We start from the raw sequence: 27,279 nt of genomic DNA, 5'->3' as shown, positions 1-27,279 counted from the left end.
TCTCCACACATATTTTACAGAATTCTCTCTATGCCTACTCAGAGTCCATGAGTCCTGGCAATCTGTTTTGCTACCAACTACACCCCTCCTGGTCTTCTCTGGGTTATAAACTCTTGTTGCTGTCAATTTCCCCACATTGTTTCCTCTCAGCTCCAAGCGTTACATAACCATGGGACTGAGCAGAGCCAGTGCTCCCAGAGACTGCATTCTGCATGTCAGGTGGTAGAGGAGGCAGACCAGGAAGGCTGGTGTAGTTAATTTGATGATATAATTAAGGATGTTCTTCTGAATCTGATGAGAGGCACAGCCCCTGTTTCCCCATATCATGAAGAAGAGAGAAATGTGGTGTAACAGATGACCCACAGACTCTTAGGCATATGCCCTTGTGTTATTATGCTTGTCAGTCAAGTGAACTGCATGGTGGTATTGTGACAGGCTTGACAAAGAAGGAATTCACATAGAGTTGAGGTGAGTAATACTTATGTAACTTGATCTTGCCATTGGCCTTCTTTGCCTTATCTGCTTCCCTTTATCTTCCTATATAGTACATTCACAGTACTTTTGTTCTTCCTTAACCATAGATAGGGTCACCCTCTATGGACCTGGATTCCCCTTTGCCTTACAGAATTTGAAATTATAAAGCAAAGATTATTCACTTTAACCCTGACTGAGAAGGAGATGTGTATAAGCTTTGCATTCCTCTTAGATACTGACATGAACAATAAAGGAGAAACCTATCGATCGGTGTGGTATTTTTGGTGTCAAGGTTGCCAGAGCACTTGAATCAATCTGAATAATTTTGTTCATGGATGGGTAGTATGTACCACAAGGTGCTGAGAAAGAGAAACATATAATTGGCTCCCTGATGGCCCTTCCAAGGGTAAATACTTCCAAATTGGGGGCAAAGGAAATTCTTCCATGTTTTCAGTCTAACGCTCTCCCAACTGAGCTATTTCGGCTGCTCTTCCATCTTTTCAGATAATGTCTCTTCCCCACACTCTCTAGTACAGAACCTGGGCTGTTATGATGAACCATTTGTTGGTAAACTAGGAGGGGAGGGTGGAAAATATTGTGACATGAAGGAGATTTAAGCAGTATTCACCTTTGGGAAGTTTTCTCCTTTAAGATGGGTTTGAGTTATTTCACAGTACTTTCCATGATGCTGAAGGCTGTCAGTCCCTTAAGTTTTCTAAAACATTTTGAATCATCTGGTCTCTGCCTTTCCCAAGCTTCATAGAGACTCCAGACATGATACTAAGAAGGTAAGGATGGCAGGAGAAAATGAAAGAGATCGGGAGGAAGTCAGGGAAGGGAGAAGATGAACATAAATGAGAAGTTAGGAGAGGCCCTGAGAATGGATGGGGATGAGTGGAGAAGGCTTGAGAGAGGGCTGGGTGACAGCAATAAAGGAACAATTCCTAGGGTTGGAATGGGACAGGAAGTGAGAGAATGGAAGAGGTGGTGGAGATTCCAAGTGAGTCTAAAATTAAAAATAGAACTACCCTATGACCCAGCAATTGCACTACTAGGTATTTATTCAAAGGATACAGGACTGTTGATCTGAAGGGGTATATGCAGCTCAATGTTTATAGCAGCACTATCAACAATAGCCAAATTATGGAAAGATGCCAAATATGTCTGTTAACTGATGAATGGATGAAGAAAATGTGGTACACACACACACACACTGGAGTATTACTCAGTGATGAAAAAAAAGAAATCTTGCTATTTCCAACAAAAGTGGATGGAACTAGAGGGTATTATGCTAAGTGAAATAGGTCAGTCAGAGAAAGACAAATATCAAATGATTTCACTCATATGTGAAATTTAAGAAACAAAAAAGATGAACATAGGGTAAGGGAAGCAAAAATAAGATAAAAACAGAGAGGAAGGCAAACCATAAGAGACTCTTAAACACATAGAACAAACTGAAGGTTGCTGGAGAGGTGTCAGGTCGGGGGATGGGCCAATGGGTGACGGGCATTCAGGAGGACACTTGAAGGATGAGCACTGGGTGTTGTATGGAAGTGATGAATCCCCAAATTCTATTCCTGAAATCATTATTACACCATATGTTAATAACCTGGATTCAAATAACAATAATTAAAAGAAGAACATGAAGAAAAAAAGAAAGTGATGAGTGAAAGTGTAAGGCTAAGAGAAGCAAAAGCATTAGGAAAAAAAAAGGAGGGCTGAATAAGTGATGTGCAATAGCACACATGTGCACGCACACCCACATGCACACACGTGTTGCTACTAAGGCAGAGCTGGGCCCACCGCAGTCGCTGACTGCACTGTGCAGACAGAACTATTTGCAATAATTTGGGAATCATACCTTGTTTTGTTTAAGGGCACCTTTCTCTTTCATATGAGGGCAGTCCTTCCCCGTCACCACCGCTTTGATATCTGCCACCGGCACTGCAATTCATAAGAGAAAATGAAAGTAACTACACCATTGAAAGCTGAGATGTCAATAAAGAGTCAGGAGCAAGCAGTGAGTCGGCGAGCACAGTTGTCCTGAGAAATTACCACAGAAAGAGAGGAAAAAAAAGAGGTAAAAAGAGAAAGAGAACTCAGGCAGTGTCCCAGGGCCAGAAACTAAAATAGATTCTTATATTCTGCTAAAAAAGATCCCTGGGGAGAAAAGTCTATGTTCACAAGCAGAATTTGTGAAACAAATACCCATTTGTAAAACAAATACCTAGGAAGGGTTATCATAGTCCTGTAAAAGGGGTGGTACTAGAATCAGCAGTAATAATAATAATAATAATACCTACTACCAGTGGTACTAATACTGATACTAGGGAAGACCCCTATTGCTAGGAACAATGCCAAGTGCTTTGCTTCTGAGAAGCTATTAGCTTTTGAGTTTTGGATAATGAGGAGAAGCAACCATACCACAAAAAGTCGATCTGAGTCTGAAGAGTCTCTCTCCAAATCCTTGCTCTCTACTACCTCGTTAATTCTCACAATCCTAGGAGACATATATATATATATATATATATATATATATATATATATATGTATATATATATATGTATAAATATGTATATATGTATACACATATTTTTAATCCCCGTTTTACAGACAACAAAAGTAAACTCAAAATAAAGAGAACATTCCTTTCTGATAGGGAAATGGCAGCCGGTATTTATCTTGGAGCTCCTAAGAATAATGCAGTTAGATAAAATGATGTTATCTTATGTCTTACTCAGGACTTGGAAGAAAATAAAAGACTGGTTTGTGCATTTCAAACTTTTGTCAAGATCATCTGAGAGAGGGAAGGCAGTAGGATGGTTTGGAACCATACTTAAAAAAACTGTGAAGTCACCCGTCCCTCTCCAATCCCTAATCGTTTAGTCCCACAAGGGACTGTGAATCTAGGGGCGCACTTAGGATCTGCAGAAACTTCAAGTAATCAATGTCTTAGACTCCCTTAATGGAGAAGATGAGAAATTTCATAATTAAAGTTCACATACTTTTACTGGGGAATTGGGTTGTGGGGGAGAGATATAGACAAAGATGAACTTATGAAATCTATAGAGTATCAAAATGATACAACAGGAAGGACTTTTAAAAAGCTAACATTTTTCAGGTATCCTAAAACTGCTAAGACTTTGTTCAAATCTGTTCATACCTGATACCCCTAAGAGCTTTCTTTAACCCCAGAGAAAAGTGGGGTTGTGGTCAACTCTTCCAAGAATCTGTGCACATACTCCCTGCTATCTGTCCCACCATGTCTACTCCCTTCATCTCGTGGTCCTGATTCTAGATCCCTTCAGCAGATGTTAATTGGACTGAGCAATATCTGGCTTGCCTCCCTTTCTGGACGTATATATGGAAGACTACACTTCCCAACAGCCTTTGCAGTTAGGTGGGGCCATATGATTAGGTCTGGCCAATGAAATGTGAGAGGCAATGGCATACAAGTCTCTTCTCTAGACAGAGGCAGAAAAAAGTCACTGTCCACCAGCATCTCTTCAGAAACTGAACAAGCCTCATCTCCATCCAGATGGCACAGCTATGGGAGGGCAAAGCAGTCACTGGCCTGTGTCCCTGAGTGACTGTGTGGGGCAGCCTTTTCACACTCCATGTCAGTTACGTAACTTAAGTGAGAAATACACTCTTAGGGTCATAAAGCCACTGCGATCTAGGGGTCATTTGTCTTTGAGGATAATGCAACAATGCAGCCTATTTGACTGGCAGAATGCTGTATCTTGGATGCTTTTCCTGCCTCTGTTTGGCCCCTTTGAACTCATATCTTCCAATAGTCTTTTCAATGATCTCTATAATTCCTGGACCTAATTTTGACCACAACCACTGGCTTCAGCTCTTCTGAAATCCATTTTTTATAACTAGTGATCAGCCTTGTTCCTCTCAGTGGTCAATCTGGTTGCCTAATCACTACCCCAGGAGGGGACATTTGGACATTCTGGGAAGTTGGGTTGACTCCGTGTTTACTTTTCAGTTGAAAATACACTGCAGAAGTGAATTTGTGAAAGAGTTAACATCCTAAGTCAAATGGCTTCTCAAGCTTCAGATGGAGTTTGAGTCACAAGTACTTTGCAGAAAGTCTTTTGTTGTGTAATACATAACATGGTCAACGAACTAGAAAGAGGTTCTACAATCTATAAATGCTAAGCTACCCTTTGGCTTTGAAAAGTCATCATATGGAACGGGACAAGAGGAACACAAAGGTCTACAGTGGGAGTAGTCTTCAGAATCTCTAATGAGGAGGATTCAGGGGAGAAAAGGCCTTTTTCCACCGTGCTTGTGGCAGAACATATTCTGTTTTTTATATGCATTGTCCCCTGTCAAGGAGACAAGCTGCTATATTACTCACAGGATTATGGCTAAGAGGAAACACAAAATCTAAAAATATAGCATGGCTTTTAAAGGTTGCTCTTTGCATAGTTGTCTCTAGATGCACTGAAAGATTAGGCATCAGAAGGGCTAGAATGCCGTCCTTTCTATTCCCACGAGTGGCATCAGACTCACGTCTCTTGAATCTACACTCTGAGGAGGCAGGAGACAGCTGTTGATTACTTCAGAGTCAGGCTTGTTTTTCCTTCAGGCATTTTTATGTGGGAGTGGCATAAAGAAATGGTGCTCAGAAATATGAGAATCAAAAGGGTCCCTGCTGGCACTCAACAGTCCTCTCCAAATCTTTGGGGGCTTGGCATCATTTCTTTTGATGCTCTTCTCAGTGTGAGCTGGACTGAGATCATCTCATTCAATACTACCATTTTACAAATGGGAAGACTGAGGCCTCAGGAGAGGAAACAAGTTATACAATGTCACAAGTTAGTGGAAGACAGAGTTGGGACTGGTTTTTCTTCCACTCTACACTCCCTTGCTTGGTCATGGCTTCTTCCTATGTTCAGAAGCTGTTAGCACCCTCAAATCATGCTGAGCACAGCCCCAGATGTGCTTACCACTCCAGACACTCCAGGAAACTCCTGAACTGCTGGTATCTGTGGACAGAACTGTACTTGAGATTCAAAACAAAAATACAGTTGTAAAGTAAGCATGGCCACCAACACAGCTTTTACCACTGGGAGCCACACTGAGGCAGAAACCACCTCTGGAAGAAGCTAGTGAGCCACGAGCCCTTGCTGCAGACACAGCTCCATAGATGCACTGGTCAGTGGCAGTACAGAGGAGGGACAGGATGATCCTATCCCTGTGCAGTTCAGTGAAGAAGCTGACCTCTAACGTGGCAGCACGGAGTGGTGGGAAGGGCTCTGCCCTAGATATCAGACTAGCTTTGAATTCTAATCCACCAACTGGCTGTACTACTTTGGGCTTAAGTTCTTGGAGCCTGACCTTCCTCCTCTGCAATGTGGAAGCTATGGCATTGTCTATGTCAGAGTTGCTCCAAGAATAAAGTCCTAATGCCAGAGCCACGATCATTGTTGGCTTCGAATCGAGGCAGTACAGGGTAGCAGGGAAAACCCTGGGTCATGGAATTGGATGGATCTTGGATCTGTTTCCTGGCATGTTTTCTGTGCCTCCACTTCCTTATCTGTAAAACAAGGGCTATAATGTCTACCTCTCCAGGTTGGTGAGAGGGTAATTTATGTAGAGCTGTTAGCATAGTGCCTGGCATATAGTAAGCACTCAATAAATGTTGTTCGCAATTATTCTCATTATCAATAATCAAAGTTAATTGTCTCTATAGATCAAGGGACCTGAATTATTCATTGTGTTTCAGTGACCTAAATTGGCCACTCTGCTTTACTGTCTCAGCTGCCCCCTCATCCTCTGTAATAGGCTTAATCGCCTTGTGCAAGGGGGTGAGCCTTCTCCTCCCTGGCCCCTTTGATGTGGGTGTGAGGAGCTCTGGCCTAGATTCTTTCAAAGGGAAAGCACTGAGGGGCCTGGGAAAAGGCTGGAGAGCAACAGAATCTAGTGTATAGTGGAGGTGATGCAAGCTTGTAAGTGTGGTGGGAGAGATGCAGGGCCATATCTCCTACCAAACAAAAGTAGTATGAGAAGAGATTTCCTAAACTTTCAGGGATGAAGACAGGCAAGGAGAAGCCCTCAATTTTCACTTGTACTCTCTATATTAAGAAGATTCAATTATGCTATTTGATTCATCAATATCTCAATATTCAGCACTGATTAACTCAAGGGGCGGAAGACAATTTCCCCCTTGGTCTCAAGAGAGGGCAATCATACAAGACAAGAACAAGGCACTTGATATTAATTAAAGGAACATCTCATTTTTCTAGTGGAATGAGGTTTATGACTTTTAAGGGCTCTAAGATGATGGGCAGAATGTGGAACTGGAATTATATGCAAACCAGGTGCCAGGCTGGAGGCAGCAGACTTTAGTTTCTTAAGTTGGGGCCTTCTCATCTCAAGCACATAGTAGGTCCATTTTACTTATTTATGTGAATACACCCCCTACCTGGCTCACGTGTGCATACAGATATAATATCACCAACACACACACACACACACACACACACACACACACACACACACACACCTCTCTATATGCATACACCTGTACAAGTATCCATTCCTGGTTTATTTTGCAATGGATAAACTGTTAATGGAGAAGCTCTTTTGAGCTCTGAAGTATTGGGTTTCAAAGGCTGCCGAGGGAAGGGAAGGGAAGACTAGAGTTTTGGAGCAATTGTCAGGACAGATGATTGTAGCCCTTTCCCAGAACCAGTATCACTCTGTGGCCACTACCAAAAGGCACTGAGAGATTTGCAGCTCTGGTCTTGCTCCTCTGGGAGTACCCTGGTGAGCTGGTTCTCTCTGGCATTGGCACTCCTGGTTTATAGCTGGTTACTTTTACCCTGGGGTCTTGGGGGTGAAGGCCTTGGGAGAGCTGAGGGGAGATGCATCAGCTTGCGGGCAAACCCAGGAACTGCCCCTACAAGGTTCGTGAGCTGTCCACTTCTTGACCTTCTCTAGGAGCAGGGCTACCAATTTCCTAAGCAATGGAAATATCTAGAATGGGGGTGCTGCATGTAAAACCTGCAAACAATGCCAATCAAATGCCTATATGTGGGTTGAAAAGTGGGTTGTATCTCTACAACTAAGGGAATAAAAAATATGTCCAGTGAGTGAAAGAGCTGATTCACTGGCCCGTGTGGGGGAAAAAATGAATCAAGCTGTGTGTGTGTGTGTGTGTGTGTGTGTGTGTGTGTGTGTGTGTTGCCCAGACCACTTTCCCTATTTTGTGGTCAGGTGAAGATTGAAACTATGGGAGGGTTTGTATAGAACTGGTTGCAGGGTGCCTGGGTGGCTCAGTTGGTCAAGTATCCCAACTCTTGATTTCGGCTCAGGTCAGGATCTCACAGTTTGTGAATTCAAGCCCCACGCTGGGCTCTGTGCTGACAGTGTGGAGCCTACTTAGGATCCTCTGTCTCCCTTTCTATCTGTCCCTCCCTAGCTTTCTCTCTCTCTCTTTCTCTCTCTGTCTCTCTGTCTCTCACTCACTCTCTCCCTCTCAAAAATAAATACATAAATATAAAAAAAACCTTCTGTTTGCTTTGAGCAATAGTCACCATTAACTCTTTATTTTAACCATTGTAGCAGTGATTCCAGATTGCTGACCTCTGGACAGTTCCAAGTTCATGAGCAAAGTTTTGCCAGTAAGTTTTCACTTTCACCAGTTAATGCAAAGAGAGGAAAATGAAGACACAGCTGTGAGTTTTTAATAAAACTAATTTAATTTAGTGGGAGGAAATGTCCCATATTCCAAGATTAGGTCTTTCAGATCTTTCTTATTGTTTTTCATGATAAAGAGCCCCCCTCCTTTCTTTTTTTAATGAAAGGAAAGTGATATTAAATTTTAGTTAGATTTTATTTCTTACCAGACTTTTTTTTATTTTGCCAGAATTAATAGTTTTTAACCCACTGTCAAATCACTTTTTTTGGTTCTTTTAAAGCCAAATTCGGGAAATCATCACAGAGAATATCAGGCAGTATCTAGCTCATAGTTCTCCTTCTGCGTGTGCATCAGAACTGCCTGGAGAGTCTGTTTTAGACAGCCTGCTGGTCTCTGTCCTCAGAGTTTCTGATTCAGTAGGACTGGGAATGAGGCGGGAGAATCTGCATTTCTAGTAAGTTTTCCGGAGATGCTGCTCACAGGTGAGGACTGCGCCCTGAGAACCACAGGTCTAGCCTGTCCATGGTGGGACGGGGAAGGCTTTCTGAGACCTGAAGGGAGGGTCCTCGTTACCGGCAGAGGCCTGGAACGCTGCCAATGCAGAGACATGTCCCAGACTCTGCAGCTGTGGACTTCAGATTCCTTCTACCTTTCACTAATGGGGCCAGTGATGTGGCCAGGGAAGGGGTGCTTTCTGAGTTAAATAATTCTACAAAGTCTAGACTGTTCCATTTTTAAGCTGGAGGAAGAGAGAACCTTCTAGGTTGTCCACCTGATATGACAGTGCAGATTCTGAATGTGCTAGGAATTTCTCACTTGTGGTTACTTTTTGCCTTTAATGGCCATGGGCTGCAAGGGAGGTAGTCCAGAGCTGACTTCCCTGGGCCCTGGGGTGGTGAGAGGAGAGGCCTTGGGGCTTGGGTCTAAGGATTTGGTCCGGGACACACTGAGAAGACTTATGTGGGTCAGTGTGACTTTTGAAGGCTATGTAAAAGTGTTTTTTATTTGTTTTCTCACTCTTTCCCACTCTTTGATGTCTCTAACTGGGAAATCCTCTGAGATTATGTTCATTTTATCTCATTTTCCTTCCAAATGAATGCATCACCCTAGTGTATTTTAGTGTTTCTATAATACTTGGTTTGATTTGCACACTAAATACTGTCTAAGAGCCTGGACCCTGGTTTGGTGTTGGGCTAAAACTAGCAAATTACTGGCTCTTCAAAAACATACACGTTAAAATAAACTTTGTACAGAAACAAGAAATAAGTACAAATGATAAGTATTTCAGGGAATTGTTTGCTGACTATAGAATGTAACTGATAATAAATGTTCTAAGTGTCAGGTGAGCCTGAGAGGCTCAGTCGGTTGAGCGACTAAGTCTTGGTGTCGGCTTGGGTTGTGAGCTCATTGTTCGTGGGTTAGAGTCCTACATCGGGCTCCAGGCTGTAAGCTGCTTGGGATTCTCTCTCTCTCTCTCTCTCTCTCTCTCTCTCTCTCTCTCTCTCTCTGCCCCTCCCTGAAATAATTAAACATTAAAAAATATAACTACGTGTTCTAAATGTCTGAGTTACTTCTCTGAAGTAGGTTAGCTGTCCTGGGGTCTGCCATTAGCTCTGCATTACAATCATGGGATACAATAAACTATAATGAATACGTGTGGTAGGGATCAAGTACATGATTCATGTGAAATTATTTTGGGTCATCAGAAAAAGGCAATCGACGGAGTCAGGTTTTCTACTGTCTTTGCTTCTTGAAACAGCATCTGGGGAAGTAGTGTGAAAGTGGACACCTGAACCCCAGCTTTCCATCTTTCAGGAAAGATCCATGAGCATTCCTTCTGTGCCCTCCCCTGTTCTGTCCCAAAGCCCCAGTCCCAGCAGGGTCTTGTGCATGATGAAAATGCTCGGGCCAGGACTTAAAACAAGATGAGACACGTCCAGGGGATTTATTTGGGGGTGGTAGATTCCCTGCATGCTATTTTGTGACCAGAAAATGAAACAAACAACCCAAACTGAGTCCTCCACAGGAGAGCCACTTACATTTGTCCTGCAAGGAATCATGGGGCACTTCTCCCTGAGGACTTTCTTCCAAGTCTCCATAATGCAAGACCTTGTGGTTGGGTGAAAGCCGACAGTACCAAAACTTGTCTGCAGGGAGAAAAAAACCACAAATTTATAAAGTCAGTGATTCTGATTTCTAAAAGTTATTGACATCCCAGGGCACCTAGGTGGGTCAGTTGGTTAAGTGTCCAACTTCGGCTCAGGTCATGATCTCGCAGTCAGTGAGTTTGAGCCCCGTGTCAGGCTCTGTGCTGACAGCTCAGAGCCTGGAGTGCTTTGGATTCTGTGTCTCCCTTTCTCTCTGCCCCCCCTCCCCCCACTCTTGCTCTCTCTCTCTCTCTCTCTCTCTCTCTCTCTCTCAAATAAATAAACATTAAATTTTAAGGAAGGAATTCTAGAGCCCTGAGCAATAGGCCTTTTGATTTTGACATTTAGTTAGCACTGCCCTGACTAGAACACATTGGGTAACTAGAATACATTGGGGAGGTTATTAAATCCATCAGGCATAATGGCAGCAGGTTTTCTGAGCTGGCGGCTTCCAGAGGGTCATTTCATCAATATCTATAATGACTATGGGAATCCTTCCTTATCTGCCTCAGCCTGGCAAAAAGTGGGGAGGGAGATGTAGAAAAAGCAGCTTTCTAGGAAGACCTCTCTCTCCTGCTTCCACTTCCCTCTCTGAGATTTTAAAACTGAGGAGGTAGTTTACGTGTGCCACATCTTAGTTGGTATACAAACTTCCCACCCTGGGGCTACTACATGCAAGTTAATCAATGAATGAATTTTTAGGATGTCAGTGATACCCATAAGGGATGGAACTTATGAGGAAATAATCTACATAATTCAGGGATTTATCCAAAGAATGAGGATATTCACAATCTCCTCTCTAACTCCTAGGGTTTAGTTCTCTAAATAGACATGACCAGAAGGGGATTAAAAGGTGCAGTCTCCCATTTATGAAATGAATAAGACATGGAGATGTAGCGTATGGGACAGGGGAAATAATCAGTAGTATTGTAACAACTCTGTACGGTGACAGATGCAACTACACTTATTGTGGTGACCATTTGGTAATATATGAAGTGTTGAATCACTATACTGTACACCTGAAACTAAAAAAATTTTTTTAAAATTAAGACAAAAATAAAGAACTAGGCATGACCAGGGCCTTAGGATCATTCTTACAAATAACTCCCACAACAACCTCCTCTGTGTCCCAATGTAATAAAAATGTCTGAATAAGCCTGAGAGGTAGAGAGGAGGCAAAAAACACTTTTTAGAGATAAGTTTAAATTGTGACAGCAATCTTTGGGAAGCTCTCAAGCAAGGCTGTGCTTAGATGCCTCTTTCTCCAGGAAGCCCTCTTTGATTACTACTGCTGAAGGGACTCTCCCCACCCACTTAGGTGCCCTAGTGTCTTCTTTGATTATCAGTGCCCCCATGTTAAGCATATTAGTATTTCCCCTTCTTTGCCACAACTCCTAGGCACCTTGCCCTGGCATGTGTACTGTGAACAATGACTGATGGAAGAAGAGGACTCAGGATCCTCATGAGCCTGGGCAGTGTGGAGAAGCCAGTGCCTGGCACATGGGGGTTGCACAGTTGGTGTTGGCTAAATTGATAAATGAGGACCCAAGGGGACTTGGTCAAAATGCTTAAGGCACAGAGCATCTGTGACCTCAAAAGTACCTATGACCTGTAACCCCTTTGTGCAATGATGCAGTTGGCAAACATGGTGGCCTCGGTCAAGTCACCTCATCACTATGTTTACAAACATGCATTATTTTGAAACTACTCTGACTGGGAAGCTCTCCATAACATTTTTATTTTATTTTATTTTATTTTGTTTACTTATTTATTTATTTTTTAAATAGTTTATTGTCAAATTGGTTCCATATAACACCCAGTGCTCTTCCCCACAAGTGCCCTCCTCCATAACATTTTAAAGAGTGTGTTTTTCTATCTAAAATTGCCTTCATGGCAAAACTTATGTTTTAACTAGGACTCTTTTAATAGAAAGGAAAGATTTAAAAATGGAACTAAGAGCCACACAATGAACAAAGAAAATGCCCCAACTTGATTCACAAAAGCAAAACACCTCTGTGATTCCTATCTATACATAGGATTTGAGAATTCTTGAATGTACTCATAATATGGCAATCCATATACTTAAAAAAATCTAAACTCTGCCGGAGGAATCTGGGCAGAAAGGAAAAGTTATCTGCTGCCTAGGGAAACATCTGGCATTGCTGAATTTTCAGAATTGTATCGATACATACGACACAGGTCATTTTCCTGGGAGGGCATTTCAAAGGCAGAGAATAAAGTTATTCCCTGAATAATTTACAGTCATTTCAATTAGGTAAACATGTAATGATCAGTTTTCCATGAAGAGAACACATTTAGGAATTGATTTGTAATTCACACTAGGAATTGTGAATTCCAAGGGAGCAGGCAATGCTTTGGCTGTGAGTATCAGCAGTGCTCAGGGGGCTGGGAAGCCTGAATGACAGTCTGTGGTGGTTCCTCCTCCCCAAAAGGAGCTTTCACCTTGTCTACATGGCCTGCAGTGACTGTGCAAAGCCAGCTGAAGAGATTTACTATGAAGCTTCCATCCCCTGATACATTGGCGGTGGGAGTTTTACCTGAGTGAGCAACTGAAGGGTGACAGAGAGCCGGCAGAGTCAGTGAGCTGTGCACTGGGACATACTGGTCTTATCTAGAGTAAGGCCCCAACCTGTTCTTTCCAGGGATCCCTGGCTTCTTAAGCTGGGATAAGCTCTAGGGGTAATGGTAGTAAGCTAAAGCCCAAGGGCCAACATGACACCATCAGAGATCAAAGATCATTCTCAATACACTGGTGAGCGTTAAAAATAATTTACGTGGTACAATCACACATATTGTGAAGTAAAATGTACAACTTGTACTCATTTGTTAAGACTTCAAAAGTTTTTGCTGCATATACTTTCAAGGGAAGTTACTTATCCAGTGAATATCTGCAGAGTGCCTACAATGCACACAGCACTCTACTGGGTACAGCAAGAAAATTGTTAGGGTGAAAAGCAGACATGAGAGACAAAGCCAAGAAGCTCAAGGACAATGAGCTCCCTCAGTTCTCAGAAGCAAGTAAGAGAAACATGGAGGAAACACTTCTTTCCTGAGTTTGGGAAGTAGGGACAGGGACACAGTGACCCTGGCCATATTGCAAGGAAAAATAGGGACAGGGAAGATCTCTTGCATAATATATTCTTCCATTCAGAGACAAAGAGAGACCCACGGCTGTCTGCCAGGGTTCCTGGAGGCAAAGCAACCATCTTTGCAAAGTTGCAGTTGATCCCTGCTTAAAAGTGACACAAAAAACTGCCTGGAATTCCATCTCAACAATATCTGGTGCACGACTGACAGAATTTCCTCCTTCCAGAGGCCAAAACTCTCTTGACTTCCATGACACCACACTCCTCTAGTTTTCCTCCTACCTCTGGCTAACTCCCCTCCTATCCTATAGAAGCTCCTCTTTCTCAGTCTCCTACTAAAATGGTAGAGAGAAGAAGATTGGTACGTCACTGGCCTAAGTGATTGCTCTGTTCCTACCTATCAAACAGGAAGTCTTGGATGGATGACAAAATATTGAAAAGGGGCCGGAATGGCTTGAGGAAGCTGTTTTGACTCAAAAACAAATGGGTGGATACTATGCCAGTATCTTCCTCAGGATAAAGGTTGGAGTCATTGGTTCTGGGATGGTTCCGAGGCATCAGAATGTGTGTGTGTCTGTCTCAAAGGTAGAGCTGCTGTAAAGGACAACCAGGTTGCCAGCTCGGAGCAGCAGAACACGCCACTCATTGCGGGAGACAATTTCAGCGTCAGCCGGCAGCAGCAGCTTGATTTGCAGTTTCTTTTATGGTAAGAAAAATGTGTATTTCTTTTCAAAACCCAGCATGATGTTACTAGTTCCTCACTCCCTGGGGGCAATGAATGAGTGGATTATGTCATTAAAAGCAATTAGCAGGGAGCAGTGAGAACATTATCAAAGATTGTTTACTAGCATTTAAGGAATAAACAGGAGTTAATATAGAGGTCTTCTAGTCAATTACAAGCGTTAGCACGTTAATAGTCATGTCTTCATTCCCCAAATTCGAAAACTGACAATATAGAGACAATTTTGTACTTCATTTTCTTGGTCTGTCTCTGCATGTGTGCGTGTGTGTGTGCATGCATGTGTGGGCATGTGTATGCGCGTGCATGTGTTTGTATGTGTGTGTGAAGGATGAGAGTGGAAAGCTGGTCTCAGCTCACAAGCCTGCTAAGAAAGTCTCCAGGGCTGATTAAAGCTATTCCCAATGTCACATAGACCATTACGGAGCTAATAACCTCTGACAACTGTAATTCTTGCAGCACCGTTTGATAGAACTTTCTGTAATGATGGAAATGCTCCATAGATCCTTATCCAATAGTAAGAAAAGAATTAAATTTTATTAAATTTCAATTAAATTAGCCATAGGTAGCTTTATCCAACAGTACAACTGATCATCTGTCTTCATCATCAAGGCTGGAGACATGTTTGGAGCTGGCCAGCAGGACGGTAGGGGAGATGGACAAAGGGAATGATCGCCACCACTGCTGACTGTGAAATGCTGGGAAGTTCAGTGAGGCACAGGTCAGTTCTGCCATGGACCTGGGGACATCTCTGTGTCGGGTACAAAGCTCCCAGTTGGCAGTTGGCTGCTGGCACAGGGGATCCAGAGAGACCTGTGTTTGGAAAGCAGGTGGCTTTTACTAAAGTAAATTCCTAGGGTACTTCTCTTAGGATTTTGGAGCTTTCTCAGGTTAACCTAAAATGTGCAACGTCTTCAGTGTGTTCAGGTCTTCTTCCTGCCTAGGCTTAAAGCTTTCCAAGTCATGAAACATAAGGGACCTCAGCAATGTTTTTAATGGGAAATGTCTTCTTTTAGGTGATGAGACACAAGATTCCTCTGTTGGTCCCATAAAGGAGGACAATGAATATAGATACAGACAAAGATCATCCTGCCTTTCAAATCATCCTCATTTTATCAAACAATCTTCGGAAAGAGAGAGATGTTTGGATTTAGAATCCTGGCTCCCTGGAGACTGCTATCTCCTTTCACAACAGAAGGTAACTCCAGAGCCCCAAATCCTTTTAAAGATGGTTTGGCCTAACCTGTGCTTTGCAGGCATACAGACTGGGCCATGCAGCTGGCCCTCATGCATCAGCTAAGTGGCTTTTCGCCAAATTATAAGAACTTTAGGGATCTCTATTCTTCTTTTGTTAGGTAATGTTAATGTATGTGAATAAAACATATATAAGCTATCCATTCATTCACCTTTCACAGAGCTGACTCACAAATATTAGTATCTTCCTGTTCCTCTGGTTAATGGTAACACTCTTGTCCACTACTGGTCCCTCCACCTTTTGAGAACAATGATTATCTGCTACTTTGATCTGCAGGAATGCGCTCTGTCCCTGAAAATCATTTGGATTTTCTTCCTTTGAAAGTACGCTTTTATTTATCCCTTCTTGTTATAAAAATAAATTATGTTAAGGTTTAATTAAATCTTAAAAGAAAATTTTAATCAAGGTTTAAGGAAGAAAGAGCCTGCTCCTACAAGGGTAGTATGCCTGAATATACCATTTGCCTCTAGGTTTTCTGAGTGAGCTAAGAGACGAATATAAGGTATATCACCCTTGACAGCAGTGCGGAAGCCTGCCAAGTCCTCGGGGGGGACATGTTTTGCTCACTCCTGAGCTCCAAATTAAGTTTGTCATGTTAGTGCTTAGAGAAGGGATGCTGGCCAACAAAATGGACAATGTTTTCAATGAGAAGCAAAAGTTTCATGTTGTCATTTCTTGAAATGACACAACAATGTGTAGCCCTGGGCTCTTGGCAAGACGATGTGACATGAGTAGTTCTGAAAACCCCTAATCTCTATCTCTGAAACTGAAGGAAAATAGGGAACAGTTTCTGATCCTACAGATTCTCATGATGCAAGTAATGGCCCTAACATAAACAACTTCTGGAGTTTCATCTGAACTGTCTGCTGCGCAAGCAAGGCACTCTATCTCACTATGAAGTAGTCTTAACAAGAGCCTTTCATAATCTGGGGTAGGAAGAGAATGGAGTGAGGTTGGCATGTGATATCCATTGACACTCTACCATCTGGGTTTAAAAACCCGTATTCTGAGGATCTATAAGCTAAAATTAAAGGCAACTATCACTAATGAATGTTTGACAATGTGCAAAGCACTCCACCGAGTGCTTTAGAGGCAGGATTTAGAAGCTGACATCCTTTGACAGATGAGGAAATAGGAACGTAGAGAGATCTAGTGGGTTGCCCAAGACTACCCAGCTAGTGAGTGGGGAAGAAGGCATGAGAATGCAGCTTGCGGTGTTTCACATGATTTACTACCTCCAAGTTCTAATGTGGTCAGAATCCCAGGGAACCCAGATTTGTGAATATCTACATCAGTCTAACCAAATAGCAGAGCAGTGAATGAGGCAAGTAGAATGATGGGTAGGTATTAGTGCAAGTCTCCTGGCCAAACAGTGGGTGAAAGGACCAAGTCTGGTCCTCCACTTTCCAGTTTTGTGGGACAAAGAACTCTTTCATATTTTCCCCTGTAAAGTTAATACTTGGATCAACTCATCTATATTCAAATCACTGTTGGACGGGTTTAAAGGGAGTGCGGCCACCATTCCTTCACCATGTGTTTGCTCTTTAAGCTGTGACACCACATGGCTGTTTCCATCTGAGAGCTCCTGTGGAAATGCACCTCTTTTGAAGGGATTAAAATTACTTTACATCATGTCCTCATTAATCTGTGTAAATCTAAATGGAATGTTTTGAGGGGGTGATAGGAAAACAATTTCAGCACAGTCTGCTTTGAATTCCTACATTTAAGCACACAGACCTACTCATCAGACTTTAAATCCATTTCCCAAACACCAAAGGCCTTCCTTTCTGCACCCAGAAGGATGATTTTATATTAAACACAGATGGCCAGGCTCCCTAGGGAGCTTAACTAATGAATTTATAATCTAGGTGCTAATACTTTGTTCATTAGGTAAGTCATTTTTAGAAAACTAGACAAATTTGCAGATAACACCTCTTTAGCCAAAAAACTGTCATTATTGTATCTAGAAATAGGATTATTCTAATAGAATCTACCCCTTTCACTCTAGAAAGGGAAGACTCATGGTAAAGTTGACTGGAAGGTTAAGTTGACTTCTTTGAATTAAGTTCTGGGGAATTCTAGCTGAATATCAGTGGAAACATTGGGTGGTTTGTGTCTATGTGTCCTCTCTCCCTTCCTCCTCCCACTTCTATGTCCTTTGTGCAATGCTGAGTACATAAAAATTTTTCAAATCATCTTATGGGAGCATATGTCCTAACTGTTGATTTTTAAAAAGGCAATGAAGTGATCAGGCATAGAATTGACTCTCTGGCTAACCGGGCTAAGAAATCATCTCATCCTATTCTCTCACTTATTAGATAAGAAATTGTATCCCTGAGAGGTTACATGTCTGCTTAAAGGCACGCAGCTGGTTACTTAGAGTTGGGAAGCCTAGAATTAAGTCTACTCATTCCCAGCTCATTGTTCTTTTCTTATACCATCTCTCAGAAGAGTAATAGCTACCCTTTGTTGTTACTTTCTAAGAGCTACATTCATGATCACCTTCTCTCCTCATGGTAACTTCAGGATACAGGCATTGTTAGCCTTGTTTCAGATGGGGAAACTGCCCACAGTCATGCAGCTGGTCAGCAGGAGAGGCAGGACTCCACCCATTTCATCTGGCCCCAGGGCTCCTGTCCCACCACCATGCCACATTACCTTCCTGGAACAGCAAGATGTCCAATGCAAGGAATGCGGTGAGAAAGATGTTAATGCAAGAAAATGCCCTCTTCCACTGTTCTCCCAAAGTGAGCCTTTCTCAGCCCCAGTCCTTATTATCATTCTGCCCATTGTCCTCTCCCTTGAGCCCTGCTCTGCACCACCACCCCCAAGCTCACTGCCATAGCTTTCCAAACTCTGGGAACAGCCTGAATTTTCATTCCTCAAGGAAGTTCTGCCTTTGGAAGTTCCTTAATATGATTTTTAATGGTAATATTCAAAATGGTTTGAATTTACTCAACATTCAGCACAAAGCCATTTAAATAAATGACCAGGGGAACTGGGTTCAGGAAAAACATGAAATAGTGTTTGTCATTAATGGGCGAGCTCTGTATCTGTGTCTGAGCAGAGTATCCACTGAATCTCAAAAATATCTGCCAGAGTTTCTCCTGGAGCCATAAGTGGTATCTGTTCTTGGTGTAACGGCTAATGCTTATGCTTGTTCCTGGCTGCCCCTCAACCTCTCACCTCTCCCCAGATCTTATTTTTCAGTTTTGCTTTCTGTTTGTTTGTAGTACAGTATGATAGGAGTACTTTGACTTTGCAGTTAGCAGCCTGTCAAAAGAAAAAGAGCGCAAATCGTGGGAATTTACTTCTGTAAAAAAAACAGCTAGAAGTGCTTTCCACCTATTGGAACTACTCTAATGGCACCCATTTTGACATGATATTTTTGGATTAAAATTCATTGAGACAATTCTTGCAAGAATTGTCAACAGAAGTTCTCGCAAGATTATGAAAACTGATTCTATCCCACCTTGGTTCCCTGTTCCCTATATCTCCAAATAAGGTAATTTATACCTAGAAGAGAATTGGTATGGGGATTTGGGAATAAGGGCCATCCATGTTGAAAGTTTCAAGATCAAACCCAACGGTTGGTGCCAGCTCTCCTGACAGCAGAATGAGTCTTAGAAGTAATGGCTATAGGGTTGCTGGAGTATGAATCCTTGCTTTTCTGCAACTTTGAGCAAGTTACTTACTCCTTAGTGCCTTAGTTTCCTTATCTGTGAACCGGGCATGATCACAGGATTATCTATGGTTACCATGAGAATGAAATGCATTAAAATAAGTAAAATAAGAGCCTGGCACATGGTAAGCTCTCAATACATGTTAGCTTTTCTTGAACAACTACTAGCAGACTTATGACACTAAATGGCCCAGAATGGGTCTTCAGCTCCATGGGTCTTCTGGTAATTCTTTGATTCTCCCTGAGTATGCATGAGGAGTCAAATCTTACCTGGACTGCTATTCCTGTTCTGAGTACAATGCTGCATGGCCTACCTGTAAACCAGCACTCAATGCCCTGTGATACCCCCACGGAGTGGGCCACCGTTCACCCTAGCTGAGGGGGGAGTGGTCCTGAGCATAGTACCTTGCCTCCGTCGGCAGTTGAGTTTCCTAAAGCAGGTCCCTTCCACAAGGCGGTTGAGGCGTTGTTGTTTGATCAGCTCCAAGATTTCTGGCTGAATCTTCTCCTTTAGTTCCCTGTGAAGGACAAACGCACATTCCACAGCATGCCTTGAGAACAGCGGTTGGTTCAAAGGGAATCATGGGTATGGCTTCCCATGGTTTTAAATGCTTACTGAACACTTAATGAAGAGTTAATATCTATTCTTTTGAAGCTACTCCAAAAAGTAGAAATGGAAGGGAAACTTCCAAAGTCATTCTACGAGGCTTGATTCCCAAACCAGACAAAGACCTCACTAAAAAAGAGAGTTACAGACCAGTTTTCCTGATGAATATGGAAGCAAAAATTCTCAACAAGATACTAGTAAATTGGATCCAACAGTACATTTGAAGAATTATTCACCATGATCAAATGGGATTTATTCCTGGGCTGCAGGGCTGGTTCAATATCTGCAAATCAATCAACCTGATACCTCACATTAATGAAAGAAAGGATAAGAACCACATGATCCTCTCAGTAGAGGCAGAAAAGGCTTTTGACAAAATACAGTATCCTTTCTTGATAAAAACCCTCAAGAAAGCAGGGAAAGAAGGAACTTATCTCAACATTATAAAGGCCACATAGGAAAGACCCACAGCTAATATCATCCTAAAGGGGGAAAAACTGAGTTTTCCCCTTAAGGACAGGAACATGACAGGGATGTCCACTCTCACCATTGTTATTCCACATAGTATTGGAGGTCCTAGCCTCAGCAATCAGACAAGTAAATAAAAGGCATACAAATGGGCAAGGAAGAAGTCAAATTTCACTCTTGGCAGACAACATGATACTCTACGTGGAAAACCCAAAAGACTAGAACAAAAAACTCGTAGAACTGATATATGAATTCAGCTAAGTCACAGGATATAAAATCAACATTTAGAAATTGTTTTGCATTTCTATATAATAATAATAATGAGGCAGTAGAAAGAGAAATCAAGGAATCTATCTCATTTACAATTGCACCAAAAACTAGAAGATATCTAGGAATAAATCTAACCAAAGAGTTAAAAGATCTATATTCTGAAAACTCTAGAAAGGTTATGAAAGCAACTGAAGAAGACAGAAAAGAAATGGAAAAACATTCCATGCTCATGGAATAGAAGGACAAATATTGTTAAGTGTCAATAGTACCCAAAGCAATCTACACATAAGGTGCAATCCTTATCAAAATAACACCAACATTTTCTTCAAAGAGCTAGAACAAACAACCCTAAAATTTGTATGGAACCACAAAAGACCCCAAATAGCCACGGTAATGTTGAAAAAAAAAAAAGCTGACAGTATCACAATTCTGAACTTCATACTGTATTACAAAGCTGTAATCATCAAGACAGTATGGTACTGGCACAAAAACAGACACATAGATCAGTGGAACAGAATGGAGAACCCAGAAATGGACCCACAAATGCATGGCCACTAATCTTTGACAAAACAGGAAAAGAGCATCCAATGGAAAAAAGACATCTCTTCACCAAATGGTGCTGGGAAAACTGGACAGTGACATGCAGAAGAATGAAACTGGACCACCTTCTTCTTCTTTTTTTTTCTTTTATAGTTTATTGTCAAGTTGGTTTCCATATAACACCCAGTGCTCTTCCCCACAGCTGCCCTCCTCCATGCCCATCACCCCCCTTTCCCTATCCACCTCCCCCATCAGCCCTCAGTTTGTTTTCAGTATTCAAGAATCTCTCATGGTTTGCCTCCCTTCCTCTCCCCAACTGTTTTACTGCCCATGGTTTTCTGTTAAATTTCTCCTGTTCCACTTATGAGTGAAAACACATGGTATCTGTCCTCTGCCTGACTTATTTCACTTAGCATGACACCTTGAGTTCCATCCAGGTTGTTACGAATGGCCAGATTTCCATCTTTCTCATTGCCATGTAGTATTCCATTGTTTATGTAATCCACATCTTCTTGGTCCATTCATCAGTTGATGGGCATTTAGGCTCTTTCCATGATTTGGCTATCGTTGAAAGTGCTGCTATGAACACCCAATGTACACATGCCCCTGGGCATTAGCACTTCTGTATCCCTTGTGGACCACCTTCTTAAACCAACAGAAAAATAAATTCAGAATGGATAAAAGACCTAAACGTAAGACATACAGGAAGCCATCAAAATCCCAGAAGAGAAAACAGGCAGCAACCTCTTCGGCTTGTTTGCAGCAACTTCTCACTAGACGTGTCTCCAGAGGCAAGGGAAATAAAAGCAAAAATGAAATATTGGGACCTCATCAAGATAAAAAACTACTACACAGTGAAGGACACAGTCAACAAAACTAAAAGGCAACTGACAGAATGGGAGAATATATTTTCAAAGGACAGGTCAGATAGAGGGTTAGTATCCCAAATCTATAAAGAACTTTAACCAATCTCGACACCCAGAAAACAATCCAGTGAAGAAATGGGCAGAAGATATGAATAAATGCTTTTCCAAAGAAGACATCCAGATGGCTAACAGACATATGAAAAGATGCTCAACATCACTCATCATCAGGGAAATACAAATCAAAACCAACTGAGATGCCACCTCACACCTCTCAGAATGACTAAAATTAACAACTCAGGAAACAACATATGTTGGTGAGAATGTGGAGAAAGGGGGAACACTTTTGCATTTTGGTGGGAGTGCAAACTGGTGCAGCCACACTGGTAAACAGTATGGAGTTTCCTCAAAAAATTAAAAATAGAACCACCCTAAGATCCAGCAATTGCACTACTAGGTATTTGTCTGAAGGATGCAAAAATGCTGATTCAAAAGGGCACATGCACCCCAATATTTATAGCAATGCTATCAACAATAGCCAAAGTACGGAAAGAGTCCAAATGTCCATCAAGTGATGAATGGATAAAGAAGATGTGGTGCACACACACTAGAATACTACTCAATGATAAAAAAAAATCAAATTTTGCCATTTGCAACAACGTGGATGAAACTAGAGTGTATTATGCTAAGCAAAATGAGTTGGTCAGAGAAAGACAAATATCAGATATCACTCATATATGAAATTTAAGAAACAAAACAGATGAACGTGGGAAGGAACAAAATAAGATGAAAACAGAGAGGGAGGCAAACCATAAGAGACTCTTAAATACAGAGAACAAACTCGGGGTTGCTGGAGGGGAAGTGAATGGGGGGATGGGCTAAATGAGTGACGGGCATTAAGGAGGGTATTTGTTGAGATGAGCACTGGATATCATATGTATGAGATGAATCACTAAATTCTACTCCTGAAACCAATACTGTACTATATAACTATATAAGTTAACTAACTTGAGTTTAAATACAAACAAAATAAAATAATAAAAATAAAAAGAAAGGGCATCATGGGCAGAGAAGTATAAGCTGCATCTTTCCGCGACCATCCCAATATCTCCCAAGTTGGTGCTTCAGAGAATTATTTATTAAGAGTTAGTGGATGGGGTTATCTGTTATAACAACACTATAGATTCTCTGACATTTACAGAATACCCACAAAAGCCCCAGCTGCTTCAGTGATGTTTTGCGAAACCAAAGTCTCCAGAGACATTTCTTCCGTTTCACAAAGTCATAGGTATAAAATCAGGCAGAAAGTCACCAGGCTCTGCCAAGACAATAAATCTTTGGTCACATTTCCCCCCTACAACCGGTAAACTCATAGACTACCTCTGTGATCTGACCAAATAGCATTATTGGGCAATCCTATAATGACTAATTCCATAGCAAACACTATATCCTGGGCGAAACACAGGCTTTCCGTTCTATCGCTCACATACAGGAACAACACAGCATCCCAGATTCCAGCCCACAGAGATTGCGGTAATGATGGCATAAATTAAGGATTATTTGCATCTTGTCTAGGACTAATGTTGTTTTAGATACACTATGCCATAAAGATATCAGAATACAGTGGCTTCAAAATCTTTTTTAAGATCATAATTTTTTTACCATGTGAAATTTTATGTAGCATCCTAGTATTTGATTCTAGTAAAGCTAGAGTTGTTCTAGCTGACGCTGGGCAGGAAGAATCCTCAGTAGTGTTAAAGTATTGATTAGAACATAGATCTAGAACTCAGAAGACGAGGGTTTCAATCTAGACTCTGCCCATAACTCCTATTTCATGTAGGTCAACTAAGTCTCAGTTTCTCCATCTCTAAAATGGGGATAAGAATCTTTTCTGGAAAACTGCTGTGACTCTCAAGGGAGACAATGTGAGTATAAATGCTCTATAAGCACCGGGCAGGAGCACAGGTATTTCTGAATTTGCATTGATAATATTCTCAGGCCAACTCTCCTCATGCCCATATTTCACTGCAGTCAGGGCTCACACATCTGTCAGCTTCAGTTTTAACTCTGGACCTGTTCTGGACTATAGGCAAGCTGCCTTCACAGGGTCTTTGGTTCACCGGTAAGGAGGGCATTCACTCTTGGTAAGTGTCTATTATGAGTGGCTACTGTGCCGTCCAGTTTTAGCTCATCCCTTTCCCGCTTCCTCTCAAAACAGCCCGAGTTATTGGAATACATATTACTGTCATTAGTAAATGGGCAGTATTTCCATTTTAAAGATGGGGAAACTGCCCACAGAAGTTAAGCGTGGAATGGGGGTACAAACTTAAATCTTCTGCATACAAAGTGCTCCTACTTATATGTCAGAAAAGAATTAAAAAGTTACATCAGGGGCGCCTGGGTGGCTCAGTCAGTTAAGTGTCCGACTCTGTGGCTCAGGTCATGATCGATCTCATGGTTCATGGGTTTGAGCCTCACAAGGGGCTCAGTGCTGGCAGTGTGGAGCCTGCTTGGGATTCTTCCTCTATCCCCCCCTACCCCCACTTGTGTTGTCTCTGTCTCTCTCAAAATAAATAAATAAACTTAAAAAAATTTTAAAAAGTCACATCAATGGGTCTGGCCATTATGTAATGGGCATGCCAGTACCCTGCTGATACATATTTTAAACTCAAATGGCTTCAAATCTCTTGTCATTTGATACTGTTCCAATTGAGCATTTATAAAGCATAATATGGAGATTCAGCTCTAATAATACAGCTTGGTGTATTTGTAAAGCTGGTCCTGTGCAGGCCTCCAGGGTCTCATCTCGGGCTTTCAGATCACTAAAGCTACTTATTATCAATGCTCAGCTTTCATAAAATGGACTTATATATTGCAGCTTTGATGAACCCTGCTCTGAATGGGAGAAGAAGGTGGGGGAGATGCCAGGGCAGTCACACACAGTCATAAATGACCGCTCCTGGCTTCCAAGTCAGGGCGATGGGGCAGAGAGGATGAGCCAGCACTGAGGGATGGAAAAATCACTGGAGAGAAGGTTTGGGAATTTCTCTGATTCTTAGGTTAAGATGTATCTTTAAAGAATAGTTTTGGTAGGCTAGAGCTGAATTATTAAAAATGGAGGTAAAGATGCAGATAAGAGGACCAAAAGGAGGACATAATTGAAAGTATGTCTGAGTAATTTTTGTTGATGATATATGACATCTTAGTGTAAGCCCCAGATGTGCTCATCGTGACACATTCCATTACGGGACCATCTCCTGGGGACAGACTACGGGAATGAGTGAGTCTGCTGCTGTGAGAGTTATAGGCTTTCTTTGTTATGAACCCAAAGGCCTCCAAAACACGATTGGGCAATGAGTAAAAGAAGACAACACTTCTATTTTCTAAGTGATTTTCCTCTTCTTTCCATGCAAATAGACTCAGTTGCTATAAAATTCACCCAAATTAGGAAAACATAGGTAACACCTACATGGTGTGTCTGTGGATGAGTTATGACCTCAGGGTAATCCAGGCAATAACACCAGTGGCTGGAGTTGGGGTTTGAAATTCGTAGCTTGGGGTCAATGAGGCCAAGGTCATGGATTCACTGCCTTTGCTTTGATAGTCTTCTAATTCTATGTAAAGGCCTTGTCAATAAATAAAAGAAGGGTGATTAAAGGGGGTAGAGTAAACGAGTGTGTGAAGAACAATGCCAAGTCCATCGTTTCTGGGAGAGGATCCCAGGTCTAAGTTCAGTGAGACCAGCACCTTATACAGAAGACAGACACGCCATTGGACTGCGGCAATGCCCCCTGCACCTGCGGGCTGCCCTGTAAGCTGCTACTCGGTGCTCACCTACAACAGAGGTTGGCTCACGTGTTCTGTCAAAGGCCAGGTAGTAAATATTTCAGGCTCCACAGACCATGCACTGTCTGGCAACTGGTCAGGTCTGCCAAAGCAGAGTGAAAGCAGTCGACAGTATATAAACACACGGCCGTGGCTGTGTTCCACTAAAGCTGCATTTACAGAAACAGGGAATGAGTGTGATTTGGCCCAAGAGGCATCTATGCTCTGCCGACCCCCGACCTAACAGGGCTCTGTGAAGACTTCGGGTGGGCTGAGTGACAGTGTCTGTTTTATGGGAATTAACCTGTCTTGACACTGGAGGGCGTCCAAATTCAGTCCTTGTACTTCTGTTCTTTATATTATAGACTCATGACTTTAAATAGCAACTTTATGCTGACAGCTTCCCAAATTTGTATTTCCAACCTGGACCTTTCAGTTCTACTCCAGCTTCATCAATCCAACTGCCTATGTGGATGTCTCACAGACACCTCAAACTTGACAGGTCCACAGCTGAACTCCTGACCCCCTGTCCTAACATGCTCCACTCTCTCTATCCTCCAGTTGTTCAGCCCAAACCAAACCCTGAGTTCATCCTCGACTCCTCTCTTTCTCTCACACCCCGCACCTAATCAAGCAGGAAATACCATTGTTTCTTATCTTCAAAATCTATCTAACCTATAGTACAGACTCTGGTCACTTCCAATCATCTTGGTCATGGATTATTGAAATAACTTCCTCACTGATCTCTCTGCTTCCAAACTTACTTCCCTGGAGTCTATTCCCAATACAGTAGCAAGAGGGATCATTTAGAAACCCAAGTCAGGGCAGGCCACTCTTCTGCTCAAAAACCCTCCAATGGCTCCCCAACGAGGCCGTCCATAATCGACTTCCAGCCTCTTTGCTGGTCTTACTTCCTATTGTTCTCCCCCTTGCTCACTCTCTCTAGCCATGCTGGCCTTATTTATTGAGCACCTGCACCTACTCCTACCTCAAGGCCTTTGTACTGTTGGTTCTCTCTGCTGGAATATTCTCCCAGATGCACACATAGCCTGCTCCCTTAAACATCTTTACTCAAATGTTACCATCCCAACTAGAGGGATCTACTCTGATCACATCATTTAAAACTGCTAGCTCTCCATTTCCATTGTCTTTATCCTCTTTTAACATGCTATCATCTTATTTACTATGTTTATTGTCTGTTTCTCTCTACTACAGTACAATCACTATTGGGTGAGAATTGTGTCTTCTTCACGGCTGAATCACCAACACACAGAACAGCATGTGGCAGACATTTGAGAAGTATTGGTCAAATGCACTGAACACTGAAAATTGTGTAACTGACCAGACCATTTTACCAGCACTGGCTATGAGAAAGCCTTGAGCAAAGCTTGTGGCCAATCTTTAGTGAAGAGGCAGATATGTAGGGTAGGCATTAGCCTTATTTCTGGCTCTGTTTCATTTTTCCTTTTCTTTTTCATCTATACTACTACTGTACCTTCTGAGATAGGGCAGGCGGGGCACATACAAAGTGTCAGTTTTACCATTTACATGTCAACAGTGTGACCACATGTTCAATTCTCATAATCCGCTAATGGTAAGAGAGAACAGGGTATTACGTGCCAGGTGCCAGGCGTATGTTAAGTGC

At 42.1% G+C, this 27,279-nt stretch overlaps 1 protein-coding gene across 6 annotated transcripts in view; it reads right to left on the bottom strand.

Annotated features, from left to right (window-relative positions):
• Positions 1-27,279, bottom strand: part of ELMO1 (engulfment and cell motility 1) — a 522,106-nt gene that overhangs the window by 15,024 nt on the left and 479,803 nt on the right. For all 6 annotated transcript variants that reach the window (XM_029924925.1, XM_029924946.1, XM_029924936.1 and 3 more), the window contains 3 exons: positions 19,467-19,579; positions 10,171-10,278; positions 2,336-2,418 (listed from right to left, as the gene is read on the bottom strand). In XM_029924925.1, coding sequence (XP_029780785.1) covers positions 2,336-2,418; positions 10,171-10,278; positions 19,467-19,579 — 304 coding nt within the window. The remainder of the gene's footprint in view (positions 1-2,335; positions 2,419-10,170; positions 10,279-19,466; positions 19,580-27,279) is intronic.

Source organism: Suricata suricatta, chromosome 2 (genome assembly GCF_006229205.1).
Source record: "Suricata suricatta isolate VVHF042 chromosome 2, meerkat_22Aug2017_6uvM2_HiC, whole genome shotgun sequence".
In the NCBI taxonomy this organism is placed as follows: Eukaryota; Metazoa; Chordata; class Mammalia; order Carnivora; family Herpestidae; genus Suricata; species Suricata suricatta.
This window is presented reverse-complemented; position numbering and strand designations above follow the sequence as displayed.